Source organism: Meleagris gallopavo, chromosome 1 (genome assembly GCF_000146605.3).
Source record: "Meleagris gallopavo isolate NT-WF06-2002-E0010 breed Aviagen turkey brand Nicholas breeding stock chromosome 1, Turkey_5.1, whole genome shotgun sequence".
NCBI classification, from domain to species: domain Eukaryota; kingdom Metazoa; phylum Chordata; class Aves; order Galliformes; family Phasianidae; genus Meleagris; species Meleagris gallopavo.
This window is the reverse complement of record NC_015011.2, coordinates 2,204,588-2,222,183: the sequence shown is the minus strand read 5'-3', so window position 1 is coordinate 2,222,183 and position 17,596 is coordinate 2,204,588. Positions and strand designations below refer to the sequence as shown.

At 40.3% G+C, this 17,596-nt stretch overlaps 1 protein-coding gene across 1 annotated transcript in view; it reads left to right on the top strand.

The window, feature by feature from the left end:
* The window catches only part of CHCHD3 (coiled-coil-helix-coiled-coil-helix domain containing 3), a 113,402-nt gene that overhangs the window by 80,346 nt on the left and 15,460 nt on the right, over positions 1 to 17,596 (top strand). Inside the window, exon 4 of the mRNA XM_010711344.3 lies at positions 1,253 to 1,323. Coding sequence (XP_010709646.2) covers positions 1,253 to 1,323 — 71 coding nt within the window. The remainder of the gene's footprint in view (positions 1 to 1,252; positions 1,324 to 17,596) is intronic.

The following is a 17,596-nucleotide window of genomic DNA, read 5'->3' as shown; positions in this document are numbered from 1 at the left end:
AAAACTTAACATGAGCCAGCAGTGTGCTCCTGCAGCTCAGAAAGTAAATGGTATCCTGGGTTCCATCAGAAGAGGAGTGGCCAGCAGGAACAGGGAGGTGATTATCCCTCCCTACTCTGCCCTCAGGAGGCCCCATCTGCACTAACGCATCCAGGTCTGGGGCACCCAGTACTAGAAATACAGGGAGCTGTTGGAGAGGGTCCAGAGGAGAGCCACGAAGATGATCAGGGGACTGGAGCACCTCCCCGACGAAGACAGGCTGAGGGAGCTGGGCTTGTTCAGCCTGGAGAAAAGAAGGCTGCTGGGTGACCTCATTGCAACTTTCAGTACCTAAAGGGAGCCTACAAACAGGAGGGGAACCAACTCTTGGAAAGGGTAGATAACTGCAAGATAAGGGGAAATGCTTTGAACTTGAAGGCGGGAAGATTTAGGTTGGATATCAGGGGGAAGTTCTTTACTGTGAAAGTGGTGAGATGCTGGAACAGGCTGCTCAGAGAGGTTGTATACATCCCTAGAGATGTTCAAGGCCAGACTGGATGGGGCCCTGGGCAGCCTGGTCTAGTACTAAATGTGGAGGTTGGTGGCCCTGCATGTGGCAGAGGGGTTGGAGCTTCATGATCCTTGAGGTCCCTTCCATTCTATGCTAAGCCATTCTATGATTCTGTGATTCTGTGAAGTTGTTGAAGTGACTTGGAAATGTGGGAAATTAAACTAACTTTCTGCAAGAGGCATTGTCAAGGCAAAGAGCAAAAGGAAAAGTCAAGCTGTGGTTAATTTATTGTTCAACCTTGGACCCTGACATTGGTATTGTGTGCAAACTAGATGGGGATGTATGTGTAAGTAACACAAAGAGACGCATACAAAGAAGTAAGGATTCAATATTTTCATTTTCTTTCCTAGTGGAGAAGCTTCACAGGTTGCAATATTTCCTAGTGCTAACTGTGTGAATGTACCCTGTGTCTCTTCAGTTTCCTTCTTGAAAGTCATCTCTTTTGCAGAACCTTCCAGAGCCAACAGAACACACTTAACAAAAAAGTCTGTGGAGCTTTGTAGTATAGTAAAGGTGAGGGCTCTTGGGTTGTTGTCATTGTATGTTTGTTTCCTTTTTGTAGGTGGTTTGGTTTTGAGCAGCTGAAATGTGTGAAATATCTAAATTAATGTTACTTACCAGATGTTCACATGTATATAACAGATGTTACGTGAAAACTGTATTATTAACTTTTAATTTTTTTTTCCTTTTTTAACTTTACAGAGTGCCCAATTCTACAAAGTAACCACAGAGCAATACCAGAAAGCTGCCGACGAAGTGTCAGCCCGGTTCAAGTAAGTCTTTTCTACCTTTGTGTTTGAGCCTGGCAAGTAGATAAATTCTTATCCATTTTAAAATGAATAGTAATTCCCATTTCTGCTATCACAGATCCTATCAGTCTATGTTGGAAAAAATGCTGGTTGTTCAGATGAGAGAATTTTGAAGAATTTGGAGGCCAGTGCATAGTAACCATAAGCTGCATAGAAATTAGATGCACAGTTAGTAATGTCCTAATTAATCTGTATTTGATAAGATGTGTGAAGTATCCTAAAAATATATTCTTTAACATTTTTTTCTCTACTGGGACAACAAAAATGTAATTCCAACTTTGCATTACAATAGTATTCATCCTGTGCTTGCATGACGTGAAAGGATTTAAATTAGCAACTTCACTTTGCCCCTACCAGTGAAGGTCAAATTAAATAAATTTTATTAGTCCTGAGGATGGTTAAATGAAGATGCAGTAATTGATGTATCAAAGTGACTCTGACCCTTAGCCTTGGACTCTTCCCTTTTTGCTAGTTCATCCATTAGGTAGAAGGTTCCATTTATCATTTCAATGAGGATACAAAGAGAACTTCATACAACCTTATAGTCTCAGCAGTAACCAAGAAATGCTGTGCAAAGGGAATTATTTTGTTCCTGTTTTTAGGTTTCTGGAGGGTTTTTGTTGTGCTTTCGATTTTGTTTTGTTTCTCTCTTTGATGAGAAAGAGGAGAAAAGGTTTTTTTTGAGCTGCTGATAGTGATGGAAACTTCTTAACTGAAAGATAAAATCATTTTAATATGAGGAGTTGCTAATATTCTCAAGTGTGTATGTGAAATCTTTGTGCTGGTTAATGATGCAGAGTTTATATAACTGAGGACTGAATTCGCATGTCCCTTAAGTAAGAGTACAGGATGACCATTGACATTGATGTGATTTTAACATAATTTGGAGGTCTCTCTGTTACAGATGGAAAGCCTGGTATGTTGTCATTCATTGTCATTATTTTCATCTGTGTAAGAACCCCATCAAGGGGGGTATTTTTCCTTCCCTTGTTATGTTCTGTTACTTTCATGTTTTTAAATCTTAATTATTGCCTAATCTGCCTTGTACTATTTCAAAATGAGACGTTATTGTTATTTGAAATGGTAGTTGATAGCTTTATGTTTTTATGGCCAGAGGTAGGAAACTTTTAAATCTGTTTATTTTCCCTGGTATATAATCAATTTCCTGAATAAATCAAATGCTTTTGGGTTCTTTTTGCATACAGAGAACTGGCTAAGGGGCCAGTCAGTGTCGAACAACAGCTACACATTTTAAGAAAGCCATTTTGAAGGATGCTTCAGTCTATCTGTATAAAGGAAAGAGGGCTTTGATAATTGGAGATTCCTATCAGTTGAGCAGATTGGTCAGTTCTTCATTTTCTAGGTACTAGAGGTACTACAGAATCATAGAATCAGCAAGATTGGAAAAGTCCTCCAAGATCATCCAGTCCAACCATCCACCCCACCTATCACCTATATTTCCCACTAATCCATGGCCCTCAGTACAGCATCCAAGCATTTCTTGAACACAATGGGTATCAACTATTTGACCAGTCATCACTGCAGTCCCAGTACTGAAACTGCAGTGCTTCCTTTGCACTTCAAGCCAATTTTTCTTGAAAATTATTTGGAGCTTTCAGATGAGTGGATTTGATTTTGATCCATTGCATTAAATACAAAAAGAAAACGTTATCAGAAAGAAAAGATATCTGAAATATGGACATAAATTGGAGTAGATTTGATGAAGGGCATAAAATTTCTATGTTACTGTGCCATTTTAAATTCTTGCTTGTGTAAAATCCTTTTAAATGGCATGTCTTTTTTACTGAAGGTTTAAATTCAGCAGACGTAATTTTAGCACTGCCTTTTGTGTGTAGCTTGATGGATAAATTATGAATGATTTAGTGAGACCTAAAGATGATGCTCTTTCGGCGTCGCCAGGCACTTCTCATGTTCAGTTTAATTGCATGTGAGGATTGTGGACAGAGTTTCAGGCAGGGGTGTTTAAAGAGCTTGTTTAATTGGCTGTAAAAGGAGAATTAAATAAGGTTGAACTGCTAAATTTTGTTAATGCATAAACCAGTGTGCTGCGTGTCAGTGTGATTTCAGGTTCTAAGTGAGAGACTAATAGATCTAATTGTGGAATTATTATAAAAGTCTCCTTTTTAAGCATCTGCAGTGCAATGAGTTACTAGCTGTTATTGAGATAACTTGTATTACTACAACTATTTAAACTGTATCTCTTTCAATAGCAAAGTGTTGTGGTTAATTACTTAAATATTTCCTGGAGTTTCCTTTCCTTCCTCCATTTAGTCCTTGAAATTACGTCAGCTGTGGCTTCATCAGTCTTCAGGGATAGTTTAGTCCATTGAAGGGGAATATCCAAATATCCCATATAAGTTTTGTATCCGAGAAGTGACAGCTCTTCTGTACTTTGTCTGCAGACTTTATTGATGCCTGTTTATTACCTTCTGCAGCACTGCCTGGATTAGACTGATATTTCAAATGTTCATGATAAATGTTTTATCTCCGTGGGGTCCTGATACACATTGATCAAATTCTGAATTATCAAATGGTTCATCTCTTTAAGACACTAATTCACATTGATCAAATTCTAAATGACCAGCTCCAGCCAGTTCCTGCAGTACACAAATTACATTAAAACAACATTACTAGGGCATGCTGCCTTTTCTAATGTAGGAGTTATGTTACCCGCAGTTACATTATAACCAGAATTATTATATTATGAAGATGTCTCTGTTATAATGAGAAGTTTACACAAGAAGAAAAGAATGCGATGTTACAGGAAGAACCAGGCTTTGGGCAAAGATTTGGACTTTTCACTAATCAAATTGTACATTCATATTCATTTTTTTTTCCTTAATTTGAAGGGCTGGAAGCGGGAAATTTGGCAGCTGCAGTGGTGACATTTTATTCCCCCATGTGTTTAGAGCCCATGTGTTTAGAGCCAAGTAACGTCTTGATTACTCATTTAGGAAAAGAGTAAGCAGAGAGCACAAATCCTGCCTAAAATAAATATTTCTCCTTTATTTCCTGTGTTTTTTGATTCCTTATGGTAGATTATACTTCATAGCTATGCACTAATGCTTGTTCAAAATATTTAGCCGTTCCCATCCTGCTCTTTCTTAGCTAGCATGGAGTTGCTTCTGGCTGCAGGTTCCTTGGCAAAAACCACATTCCTTGGCTGTTTGTTTGGATTTGCACTACCCTGGTGGTGGTTGTGCAAAGCAAAGCATGAATCACACAGATTCATAGAATCTCTAAGGTTGGAAAAGGTTGGACCATCTACTCTGACAGTCAACCCATCTTCACAATGCCCACCAGGCTATGTCCCTGAAATGAGTCATAGAATGGCCTGGGTTGGAAAGGATCACAATGATCATCCAGTTTCAACCCCCTGCTATGTGCAGGGTCGCCAACCACCAGACCAGGCTGCCCAGAGCCACATCCAGCCTGGCCTTGAATGCCTCCAGGGATCCAGGGGCATCCACAACCTCCTTGGGCAGCCTGTTCCAGCGCGTCACCACCCTTTGGGTGAAAAACTTCTTCCTGATATCTAACCTAAACCTCCCCTGTCTTAGTTTAAAACCATTCCCCCTTGTCCTATTCACCCCTGTAAACAGTTGTTCCCCCTCCTGTTTATATGCTCCCTAATGGAAACAGAGTAGCATGAGGGAACTTTGTCCTGGTGTCACTTCAGCATCACTTCTACATTCCTGTCTCTGCAACACAGCCAAAACTGGATTTTGTGCTTTGCAGTGCAGTGTTTAGATATGTTTACAAAGGTAGGCTGTTAGATGAAATTATCCCCTGCAAACAGAGAATTCTTTGCATCACAAGCAATTATCCTAAATTTCAAGTTTTGATGGTTTTATTCCCTCACTGTGAGACATCTGATGATGAACCCTGCCATTAGAAGAAATATCTCCAGGGAACTGTAGAAGTTTGGTAATACACAGCAAAGTTTGGGATTTGCTCAGGGTGCTTCAAACGGGTGCAGTCTTTTAAGAATTCTTTCAAAGCAGTTTTACAAAGCAAATCATTCTATTTCTGATGGTTCTGGCTCGTTTATGTTGCTTTCATAATTTGATCTATCATGGACATGAGGCCTTATGGCCAGCCAGATGGCTATAGTGGTCTTGAATATAGTTCACTGTGAGGAAGGATTTGGGACATGGGGATCTCAAAGGGTGGTGACGCACTGGAACAGGTTGCCCAAGGAGGCTGTGGATGCCCCTGGATCCCTGGAGGCATTCAAGGCCAGGCTGGATGTGGCTCTGGGCAGCCTGGTCTGGTGGTTGGTGACCCTGCACATAGCAGGGAGTTGGAATTAGATGATCATTGTGCTCTTTTTCAACCCAGGCCATTGTATGATTCAATGAGGAGTGTTAGGCAAAACTTCTATATCATGCATTCCTGTATTTACTGGCTTCTGTGACTTGAAGCTTGGTTTGCTAATGGTTGTTGAAGATAAAAAAAATAAAGCACTGTCATGTTGTGTGGTCATATGTAATGACACAAAGTATTCCTTTTAGTTGTGTTTTAGCTAAAATTCACAATAGAAACCATAGCTGAGGAGGTTTGTGATGAAGCCATGTTAAATGAGGAACAGTGACACAGTCTCACAAAGCAGTGACGGACACTAGAAATAAAAATAGAGCAGTTCAGAGAGAAGATAAGGTTTGTAATGATACCTTTGGACTGAAAGCAGAAAATGTCAGGTCATTTCAGGGCACGTATGGTGATTTTTCATGGAGTCTTCTGTGCAATCTGTAAATTAGTAATATTGATGGTTCCCTAATGCAAATGTCTTCTGTAACTATCATGTGATGCTCACATCGCTGTAACATAGAAATCCATCCTAGATACCCATGTAAATAGTTGGTGCTGCTCCCTCTGCTTGTGCAGATCTGATGTTGAGAAACAGCTTTTTCTGCTACCTTAATTAGAATTTGTTGCTTTTAAAAACTAAGATTATAAGTACAGATTATAAATTATTTACGAAATACTACATAATGCTTTCCCATTAATAAAAAATAGAACTCTATGTAGAAATCCTTGGACAGAGCCTTCACTTTTACCTTCGAGTTGAGCTTCCTTTGCTCAGCCAAAGAACCATAGAATTGCTCAGGTTGGAAAAGACCTTAAAGATCATGAAGTCACCAACATCATCAAGTCCAACCACAAAGACAGGACTCTGAATAGAGACATCCTGAATTCATTTCTTCCCTCACAAGCATAGCATGCGTTGGAGTGCTTTGTTACGAACAGTTGTTTTAGTGTTGGTAGTGATACTGTTGCTGACCACATTCTTAAATTCTTTTTCCTTACTACGTAAAAGAAGTGGCAACAGAATTGTCTTATTTTTGTGTATGTTTATGTGTAACTGCTAATTGATTTCAATATTTATATGTAATATAATATGATCATCCTTGTCACATTAGCAGTTGCAGTGTCTTCTTCTCATGCTGAAGAAACAAGAACAAGCCAAAAAAAAACCAACACAACCAGTCTTACTCATATCTTCTTCAGCAAGTCAGTGAGAGAAGCACAGCTCAGCAAAGCACTGTTTTGGAAACAATGCCATGAGTCACAGCTGGGGACGATGGTCCTGAGTTACCCAAAACATCCTGCAGAATAGCACAGGGCTAGTATGTGTGTAAGTTATCCTAAGAGTGTTAAATAGCATTAACTCAGCTTTTTGTAGTGGCAGAGAATTCCTTCTTTCTGCTCCACTGCTTCGTCTGCTTTTTGGGAGCGTCAGTGCCCCAAGGCTGCTTTGCTGTAGCTGCACCAGCAGTTGTGTTCACACCATACAGAGGGTGACACAGAAGTGAGTTGCTTAAATAGATTTAAGCAGTGCTGTTGGCTGATAGCATTGCACAGCACTGCACTTAATGAGAGAAGTGTAAATGGTTTTTTGTGGAGTGGATGTGATGCTGTCACCCCTCCTGGTTTTGTGGCAGTCTGAATTCAGAACACGTAGAGCTGCTTAAGGTGGGAAGAGAAGTTGATAAAGAGACTACAAATCTTTTCTGTCTCTGTTACTTATTTAGTACATCCTAAATACTGTTCCTTTTGAATTCAAAAGGAGTAAAACCAAATTTCTTGGCTCACCCCTTTCAGCCAGAACTCAGGCCTAATGGACTTGTCTCAAGGCTCCCTTGAAGGGTAGAAACGATTCTTTAGCATGAGTTGATAGTAATAGGACAAGGAGGAACGGTTTTAAACTAAAAGACAGGAGACTTAGAGTAGATGTCAGGAGGAAATTCTTCTCAGAGGGGGTGATGAGGTGCTGGCACAGGCTGCCTGGAGAGGTTGTGGATACCTCATCCCTGTAGGCATTCAAGACCAGGTTGGATGGAGCCCCAGGCAGCCTGGTCTGGTGCCTAATATAGTGGTTGGCAATCCTGTCCATGACAAGGGGGTTAGAACTAAATGATCTTTGAGGTATCTTCCAACCCAAGCCATTCTACGATAATTATATAATATTATAATTGCAACTCCATGAGTCATGAATTTCTGCCTTTGGATAGATTTGCCTGTTCCTTCAGTGGCTTGGTGGAAGGACTTTGGTCAGTAGTTATCATTTTCTCAGCTTTCATCCAACCCACAGACATACATAAGAGAATTTCATTTGAACAGCTTTAGAATATCAAATTCTATAAACCCTTTATCCAGTACATTTACCTACGAAATGATCGGTTCATGAATGACAACTTTAGTTTTCCCTGCAGCAACACAGATATTTAACTTTCTCCCTTTGATCGATAGAGCCCATTAGGAATGAGAGTGCTCGACAGAGCTGGATGAAATATTAATTGCGTGCTTTTTAGATGGATGCAGATTCATCCTGAGCAAGGTGGGAGCAGAGGATTCTGGCATAATGTCTGTGTGTTTCTGTGGTGAGCTCAGAACCATGAGTCTGTTTGCATGGGTGCTTGTTTTCATTGCAATGTTTGAACTGCAGTGTCAACTTTAAATGTGCTTATTTGTGCTGCAGATAGTTCTGAAGCATTGAGTGCATTTTTGAGAGTTATATTAACTTTTTTTTTAATCCATTATTGAAAATGTAGGTAGGGCATTAGCTAAGAGGCTCAAGCCAATTCTTTCCGTGTTTGCCCTAATCCTTTTTTCCCCGGTCTCCCTTTTGGAAATCCTGGCTACATTCATTAAAGCTCTCCTCATCCCATCACAAATTTTTCACACAGTTAGATGCTTTACGGTCTGTAATAGAGAAAGCAATCATAACATTAAATTCGGGAAAGCACAAAATCTTTGGAGAAGAGAAGACACTGGGGAGACCTCATCATGGCCTTCCAGTACTTGAAGGGAGCATATGAACAGGAGGGGGAATGGCTGTTTGCGAGGGTGAAGAGTGATAGGACAAAGGGGAATGGATTTAAACTGAGGCAGGGGACGTTTAGGTTAGATATTAGGAGGAAGTTTTTCACCTAGAGAGTGGTGACACACTGGAACAGGTTGCCCAAGGAGGTTGTAGATGCCCCTGTAGATGATCCCTGGAGGCATTCAAGGCCAGGCTGGATGTGGCTTTGGGCAGCCTGGTCTGGTGGTTGGCGACCCTGCACATAGCAGGGAGTTGAAACTAGATTATCATTGTGGTCCTTTTCAATCCAGTCCATAATATGGTTCTATGATTCTATAACTAGGAATTTTATTGGATATGAATTAGTACTTAAAATAACAAAAGTTTTTGGTAAAGCAGTTATAGTAGGATAAGCTTTCTAACAGATGTGGGCAAACTATGCCTGTTTGTCCAAATGCCCTTTTCCTCTTCAGGTGCATCAGGTTGGTATGTTAGAAGGAGAATGCACATGCCTGTGTTTCAGCACACCACGGGCTTTCTGTATTTGCTTACACAGCCGTGTTAAGTAATTTTATAGACTTCTCATGAAAGCGAGCAAGTGAAACTCTTCCTTCATGCATCAGTAGCCAACAGCTAAATTGGCACGCTCCCTACTTCTGTGTCCTGGTAATCAAGCAAGTCCCCTGAAAATTGATGGATGCACTCATTAAGGGCAGTTCTTGCTGCTGGCTGCAGTTTCCTGAGCCGTTCGGAGCCGGCGAACGCTGACGGTTCGCGGCGCAGTTGGCACATTGTGCTCCGTGCGGTACATCTGGCTCCCCGCTCCCTTTCAAGGACTAAAGCCTCTTGTTTTAATACGCTAAGCATCCTTTGTTGGGATTTTGTGTGCACACAAATAAATGATTTCCCACTTAGGGTATTAAAAACCGGGGAAGGTTAAAATCCACAGTCTCTTCCCTTTGTTATTAATTTGTTCTCTGTTTTATAATCTCGTGTTGCTGAGATTTGCCAGTACCTTTTTAAGGACGTTTTTATGAGTCTAAGCCATCTGCAGAACCGAAGCCTACAAATCTCGCAGCCCCCACTTCTGAGCACACAGCAGCAAGCCTCTCTTTCTGGAAGGGAGCAGGATTTGCAGAGTTGATGGTACGACTTTTTTTTTTAAGACTCATACACCTGTTTCCGCTTAGAGGGTGAAGAATGAATTGCCAATTACCTCTACATGCTCCAACACGACACTTCATATTGCAGGAGCATGTGCTACCTGCTCAGCCAAGGCCCCCAGCTATGTAACCAGCCGTTCCGAAACCATGGAGTGGAAAGATGGAAAGCAACCCTCCGTCGGTCGCTAATATTTGTGCGTGTGGAAGCCAGGTCACTGCCACTGACCTTTGTTTTCCCAGCAGAGCTCTCGAACAAGATGAAGTGATCAAAGCAGGATGCCAGCACATCAGCACGATCTCATTACATTGTAAGCTGCACGTACAGATGCTGCTGTTGCTGCATCAGGCGATGCTGATTTACATTCACAACACCTCCATTACCGCTCATTTGTTGCTACTTGTAATTAACCACTTCTTCCCCTTTTTTTTTCCCCCCTCCCTTCCCGTACTGTTGGGCAACAGAGAAAAAATAGACTACATTCATTCTGTTTAGATTCCATCTAAGTGAAATCAAAATTGTCAAGCCAAAGTATACATTAAACATTTTAGAAAATAATATCAAATCATATGCTTTGTGGCAGAGCGTGGTTATACTCAGAAAATCATATTTGTAAAAATAGAATTAAGGCGTCTTACGATGTAGTTTAACTGTCCTGTTGGCTTCAAGTTCACATGCAGTTAAGTTCAAAAGTAAAACTTCCCTCTTTAATTGCCTATAGTAAAAATTATTACCTGGACTTGAAAATTGGACAGTTTCGTTGGCGTCGAGCGAGTATCTTTCACTCACCTTACTCTGTAATTATGGAAAGCTAAATGGCAGAAATGTGTTATTTATGTTTCCTGTATGGGAAGTTGACACTGTGCATGTGGAGAACAGGAATGCTTTAATAGCTCTTTCTCTGAGCAGAGGTACACTTTTAATTGCATTGTACCTTCCATTATTGCTCTTTGTCTTCCTGTTTGCTTAGGGCAGTCCAAATCTCAATGAATCTCACAGCATATGGAAAGAACCATGAAGATTTTGACCTTAGCGAGCAGTCAGGGCTTCAGCAAAAGGTGACAGTTGGACCTGGAGCATTCAAGAAGCTGGTCCTCCTGTGTCTGTGCCACAATACATTCTGTGCAGAGCTGCAGCTGTCAGCACCTGGAGCAGGGGATGCTGCAGCTGTTGGCAGCTGGAAGGGCAGCACTGGATTGCTGTGTCACGGGTGTCACCTTTCTGTTTGGATGGAGGAGGAAGTTCGTCTCTTTGCTGCTATTCTGTGCTGCTGATAGGCTCAAACAATTAAATACAAGTTTGCCAGGTTGTACTCAATTTAATTTGTTGTGCAATAGAAGAAAACGGTGCAGCAGGCAGTTGACAGCAGGTTTACTGCATGGATACTGCATCACAGAGAAGCCTTTATATCTCAGTGTAGTATTGATGCTCTTTTATGAACTAGAATGCCTAGCAAATTGCTTCCTAATGTCAATTTTTCCTTCATCAATCCATCTAGGTGCTACTATAATAAAAATAATGAAAGGAGCTGCGTATATGTGACCTAAGTGCTTGCAGTTATCCTTAAGGTTAGGGGACTGAACTGAGATCAGAAAGGTAACATGAGCCAAAGCTGAGTCTAGAATTAAAAGGTCAGCAATTGCCATTTTTCACACAAACTTTATAAGCTGTTCTTTATAACACAGTATATCTTTTTTTGTTGACCTCATTGGTGGGAGCCTCATTTACAGGTAAGAGGTCAGAAGTCCCCAAACTTTTCCATCTATAACTAGCATCAAGTAGTGGCATTTTGTCTTTGTTGATCCTGCTAGTAGCGTAAAATAATTTTGTTTTTGAAAAATATAATCATAGAATCATAGAATCCTTAGAACTGGGAGGACCTCTCATGGCTATCCAGTCCAATTCCTCTGCAATGCACAGGGACACAGCTCCATCAGGTTGCCCAGAGCCTGATCCAGTCTCACCTGCAGAGTCTCCAGGAATGGAGCATCCACCACATCTCTGGGCAACCTGTGCCAATGCCTCACTGTAAATGATTTTTTCCTTATATTTAACCTACCCTCTTGGAGCTTGAAACCATTTCCTCTTGTTCTATCACTGCAGACCCTGATGTTGGTTATTAAGCCCTTTCTAGGAGTTGACCACAGCACCAACATGTGCGTTTTTTAGTAGCCTTGAAGAGGAAAGCAGCGTCAGTTATATCCTCATGAGCATTATTACTTTATCACCTCTCCAAATAAATATTTTAGCACTTTTCTTTCTTCGTTCAGAGGAAATTTTACATTCAGATAACCGAATTTTAGACATTAGTGACTTTTTGTGAATATAGGCTTTTTATGTGAATTCAAATATTTTCCCCCACAAAGTACAATCTCAAAATACAATTGTATTCTTCTTAGCTTAAATTTTTCAGCAAGTTTTCACAATTGATATCTCATTAAATGCAACTGTGCAAGTTGGTTAATTGATCAGAACACAGCCATGTTAGCCACAAGAGTGAGCCTTGTTGGTTGGAAGCACTCAGATCCAACAGGATAGTCTTATGTTCCCAGCAGAAAATTCGTGTTTTACTTATTTCCCTTGAATTTCCCTTGAAATACCATTCTGTTATTTAATAGAGGACATTTTTTTACTGATGTTCGGCTCTATTTTCTTCCAGTTTTGCTCTGTTATCCTCAGTATTTTTCATTGCAAAATTCTTAATTATTTTCTGAATATGCTTTTTGATTCTTTCAGTGCTTATCACTGCATCTTAAAGCAGGAGTTCTGAGAAACATATGATAAAATACATATATTGGTTGTAGAATCATAGAATGGCTCAAGTTGGAAGGGACCTTAAAAGACCATCTAGTTCCAGCCATTAAATATCCTAACCAGTTTTTGGGATGCTTCTACAACTGCTAGCCACGTGTTCACACTTTCTTTCATTGTTTAGGAAATCAAAAGTCTTTTGCAGGTATTTGTGAAGAGGGCTAGATATTTTTGTTTTATTTTGGGGATTTAAAACATGTAGACTTGGATAGATAAGACCTGATATTAATGATAAGACCTGATATTAATGTAGATGTGCACATTTAGAAGCTTGAAAAGCACACCACCCTCTCAGCCTTAACGAACAAGAAAAAGCACAAAGGAGACATTCTTCCCTCTTAATGCTTATGGAACAGTTAAGCATTGGTAGCTTTTGCCAATTCAAGTACTGTGCGTCTCTGTGGAGGAGCTATCACTGGAATTGGAAAACTTGTCAATATTTTAAAAAATAGTCATAATTGTCATAAAAATGCACTCTCTCACACTGTCCTCTGCCTCTCGCTTAATATTCCTGCAATATAAAATCAAAGTAGGGTCCAACATCACACATTTAAGCCTTGGGGGATGGGACTGAACAAAACAGATAAAGGTAATACGTGTATCTTTAAGGAGAATATCAGAGTGCCATGTCTGTGGCTATGAATACTATAAAGATACAGCCCTTTGTCAGGGGTGTGTTAAGCTGGATAATACTGCATAGTAAATGCTGTGCCATATGCATTACTGGAAGCACGAGAAGATCAGGATCGAAAGATTTTGCGAGACAGCCTTTATAGATCTGTGTGTAATAGACTGCTTCTCTGTCTACACCACTTTACGGTTAATGAATTTTGCTCTTGCTGGGCTGGTGAAATGCATCCCCTTTTGTTCCATCACATATGTTCTTTTCCCCTTGCCTTGACTAGATGCAGTACTTTAACAAAAAAAAATTGTTAGAACCCTTTCAGTAAGAATATGTAGTCTGCACAATCAGTGTTGAATTTTAATTCTTTTCAGGTAATTCAGTGCTGAACAAATCTAGCTCAGACCCTCCTTCCACTAAATATTTGGTTCTTTTAGGTAGAGGCATTACAAATATTTTTCTGGGCAGTCTAGAAAGGAAGTTTTGGTGGCTCTAAAAGAGAATTGATTGACGATAGAGCAAATCTATGTAATGGCACTATGGCAATTTGACTTTCTTTGAAACACAGAGGGTGGTGACACACTGGAACAGGTTGCCCAAGGAGGCTGTGGATGCTCCATCCCTGGAGGCATTCAAGGACAGGCTGGATGTGGCTCTGGGCAGCCTGATCTGGTGGCTGGTGGCCCTGCACATAGCAGGGGGATTGAAACGAGATGATCATTGTGATCCTTTTCAACCCAGACCATTCTGTGATTCTATGATTCTATGAAACCTGGAGACCTGTTGCTCCTTCTCTCCACATAATGTAATTCTGCGTCGAACAGGAGCACTCTTCAGGTACCTGCTAACTCTTATGTTTAGGCAAATAAAGTTTTATTGCTTCTTTTTGGTAACTAGCAGTATGGATAAACTCCACCATTAGCCTTTTGTTCTGTATGCATTGTAAACTGAGTTTTTCAGGCAATTTCCAAATGCATCTTATATCATGCACTACCCCTTTCTCTCCTTAATACGGCATCTATACTGCTGAAATAAGTTTGTGTGATTCTGTCAAACTTTCTGTTAGGTGCTCAGGTGTAAAACACTCTGGGTCACTGAAAAGGACAATCATTTTATCTAATATTAAAGAAATTGAGAAAAACAGTTACATCTTCAAAACTTTCCTTGCCATTTAGCACGGATCCCAGTTTCCAGCCATTTAAGAGATACATTGAGCCACTGGGCTGCTCCTCTGCATGCATTAGTAACAAAGTCAGTGTAATATGGAACAGGCTTGCCATATCATGGACATGTTTATGAAGATTGATAACAGCCGGGGTTCAGTGTTAACTTTTATTGTCAAACAGGCTGCAGGAGAAACTGCCTTGTATTGCTTTTCCTTTGATTTATGAAAAGGTTGCTACATGAAACAGACATCACATAAAACAGCTCTGCTGGCAGTAGCATTATAAAATAGGGCCATAAGTAGACCAAACAATAACTAAGTATAATTATCTTCATTATTGTCTCTCTGAGCTCTATTTACCTTTACTAGGATGTTTTCACTCACCATGTTAATGTGGACCAACCTTTCCCATCAAGTGTGTAAGGATGATAAAATCCTACTGTTTCAGATAGGCACTACCCCAAAGAAGACCTTTGTACTTTGTGCCATCTTAAATCCACAAAATGAAGGAGATGATTCCAGTTTCAACTACTTGTGCATTCCAGAGGTGGTATTGGGAGGAAGACGAAAGATGTTCAGAAAAAAATTTGCTTCTATTACAGTTTCCATCAGTGAGGTATTTTACTGGAAATTACCCATTCTCCAGAATGGGTTATTTCAAACTGTGATATATTTAGACCCTTTAAAATCCAAACCCAGACCCCCAGCATAATGGCAGAGATCACCAGTTTCAAGCTGTAGAGAATTACAAGGAGAATTACTTTATTTCTCTTTCATTCTGTAAGAAGGTGTGCCAGAACAGGAGGAAGTGGAATCTCTTAGTTAGTAGCAATTAGCAGTAAAACTAGTGAAAATCCTAGAAAGGATGACCCAGGGAGCTACTGACCTGTCAACCTCCAAGATCATGGAGCAGATGCTCCTGGAAGCTATGCTAAGGCACATGGAAGACAGGAAGGTGATACAGGATAACCAGCGTGGCTCAGCCAAGGGCAGGTCCTGCCTAACCAACTTAATACCCTTCTATGATGGCGTAACTGCCTTACTAGACAAAGGGAAGAGCCACTGATGTAATCTATCTGGACTTCAGCAAGGCCTTTGACGTGGTCCCCCACAACATCCTTCTCTCCCAATTGGAAAGATATGGATTTGTTGGGTGGATTGTTCAATGGATGAGGAGCTGGTTGTGAGAACATACCAAGAGAGTGATGGTCGATGGCTCAATGTCCAGATGGAGATCAGTGACACGTGGTGGTGTCCCTCAGAGGCCAGTGCTGGAGCTGATGCTCTTTAACATCTTCATCAACGACATCAATGATCAAATGAACCTTCAGCCAGTTTGCAGATGACACCAATGTTGTAAAACACAAAAGCATTGCACCTCCCAACTATATGAGACCTTGGTGAAAAACAGGGTCTTAGAAATCATACACGATAAGATTATAAAACACAAAGGGTTAAAATGACTTCTTTGGATCAGATAAAAGTTCGGTCATGTAACTAAGTGCCTAATTAATGCTGTCAGTGCACAGTGAATGTATTAGGGAGACCTTTGTAAGATCTGAGATGGCAATGGCAAACCCCCCACCCCTCTGGTGTTGAACTGCTTTTCCAGTACTATCATGTCTTAAAACAGTCCCATGGAACCATAGCAGGAAAAATAACAGAATGAAGCTTGAATGCTGTGCTTCACAACTCTTCGCTCAAAGTGCAGTTCATGGTTTGTTCACGGTGCATTTTCCCCACTGGGATGCTAGAAAGGATATTGAGTTCATTATATTTTCCTTTATTTCTACAGAGCATTGGACAAACACATTAAACCTAAGATATATTACAACAAGGTCCAGTACTCACTTAGCAGTATGTTTGCAAGGTGATTATTCCTCTTTGTTTGTTAACACATTATTATTTTTGCAGCACAGCCGATGATATTTTCTAAAAAGATTGACTCACCACAGCCTGGTTGCAAGACCTGGGAAAGCACACATAGTCTTTGTAGCTTATCAGAGTGAATCCAAGCCTTCTTTTTGTTGAAAAATTTCATGCCCAAATGAAAAATTGGCATTTATTTTACTTTCTCTTAACTTTTAAGATTGCAACCTTCAGTTCCCTCCAGTAATCATCGCCCACGGGAGCAGTGATGCTTGAAGTGTTTAACTGTTGATTGCTTTTTCTGCACACTGCTTTTCCTCATAAAATGTCTTATGTTTGTGGTCAATAGCAGGCTTTCAGGCCTCTTATGGCTGAATAAAATAGTTAAACATATATTGCTCGAGAGAGTAATATTTGGATAATAACGTGCCACAAGTTGGTGTCTTATGGTGTTTCATATTTAGTGCAGCAGTTGACCTTTGCTATAGATAAGAAATGTGTCTCCTTATTACAACACACTTTATACCACCTATATAAGAGGAAAGCTGTTTTTTAGTGGAGTAGTGTAAGGTGCTGTGAAGATTTTATTATCACAAGTTTGGGATGATGATGTTACTCATGAGTTTACAAAGCCTGAAGTGAATTGTATAGCCCTTGGGAAATACACAGCAATAATAAATCCACAGTTGTGTATTTGGTTTATGCTGCTCATTTGGTTGGTTTGTCTGTACTCAGATCTGTCTGTGTTCTACTCTTTGTGTCTATGTGCTTTCACACACACTGTGATGTAACATTACTGTGGAAAATTGAGCATGGGGACATGAATAAAATTAAAATGATAATTTTATCCATTTTAATGGATAGTTTATCATGGTGTTGTTTCGCCACTTTTGTGTAGAAAAAGATTTCAAACTAAAGTTCTTTTTCTTTAGAAATTTGAGAGGTTTTGTTGTATTTTTACATAGTATGTAATGCTAGTCAATACACCCACATAGCCCTGGAACAGCAGTGGCTGCAGACCACTGGCATCATGCATCTATCAGAAATGTCAGCCAAAGCATCAATTAAATTTCCCAAAGACTGAATCTGCTTTGTGATGAGCTCAAGCTGGATCCGAGGAGAGCAATAATTCCCTGCTGCTTGCTGTAGCTCCTTTTGGAAGATTCTCTCCTCGGACTTGCACAGTGCCAGGAAACACCCCAAAACTCATAACACTAAGAAATGGCACCACCTGGTGTCATTGGCCATGGTGATCTTTGACTTTTCTGCTCACAAACAGCTG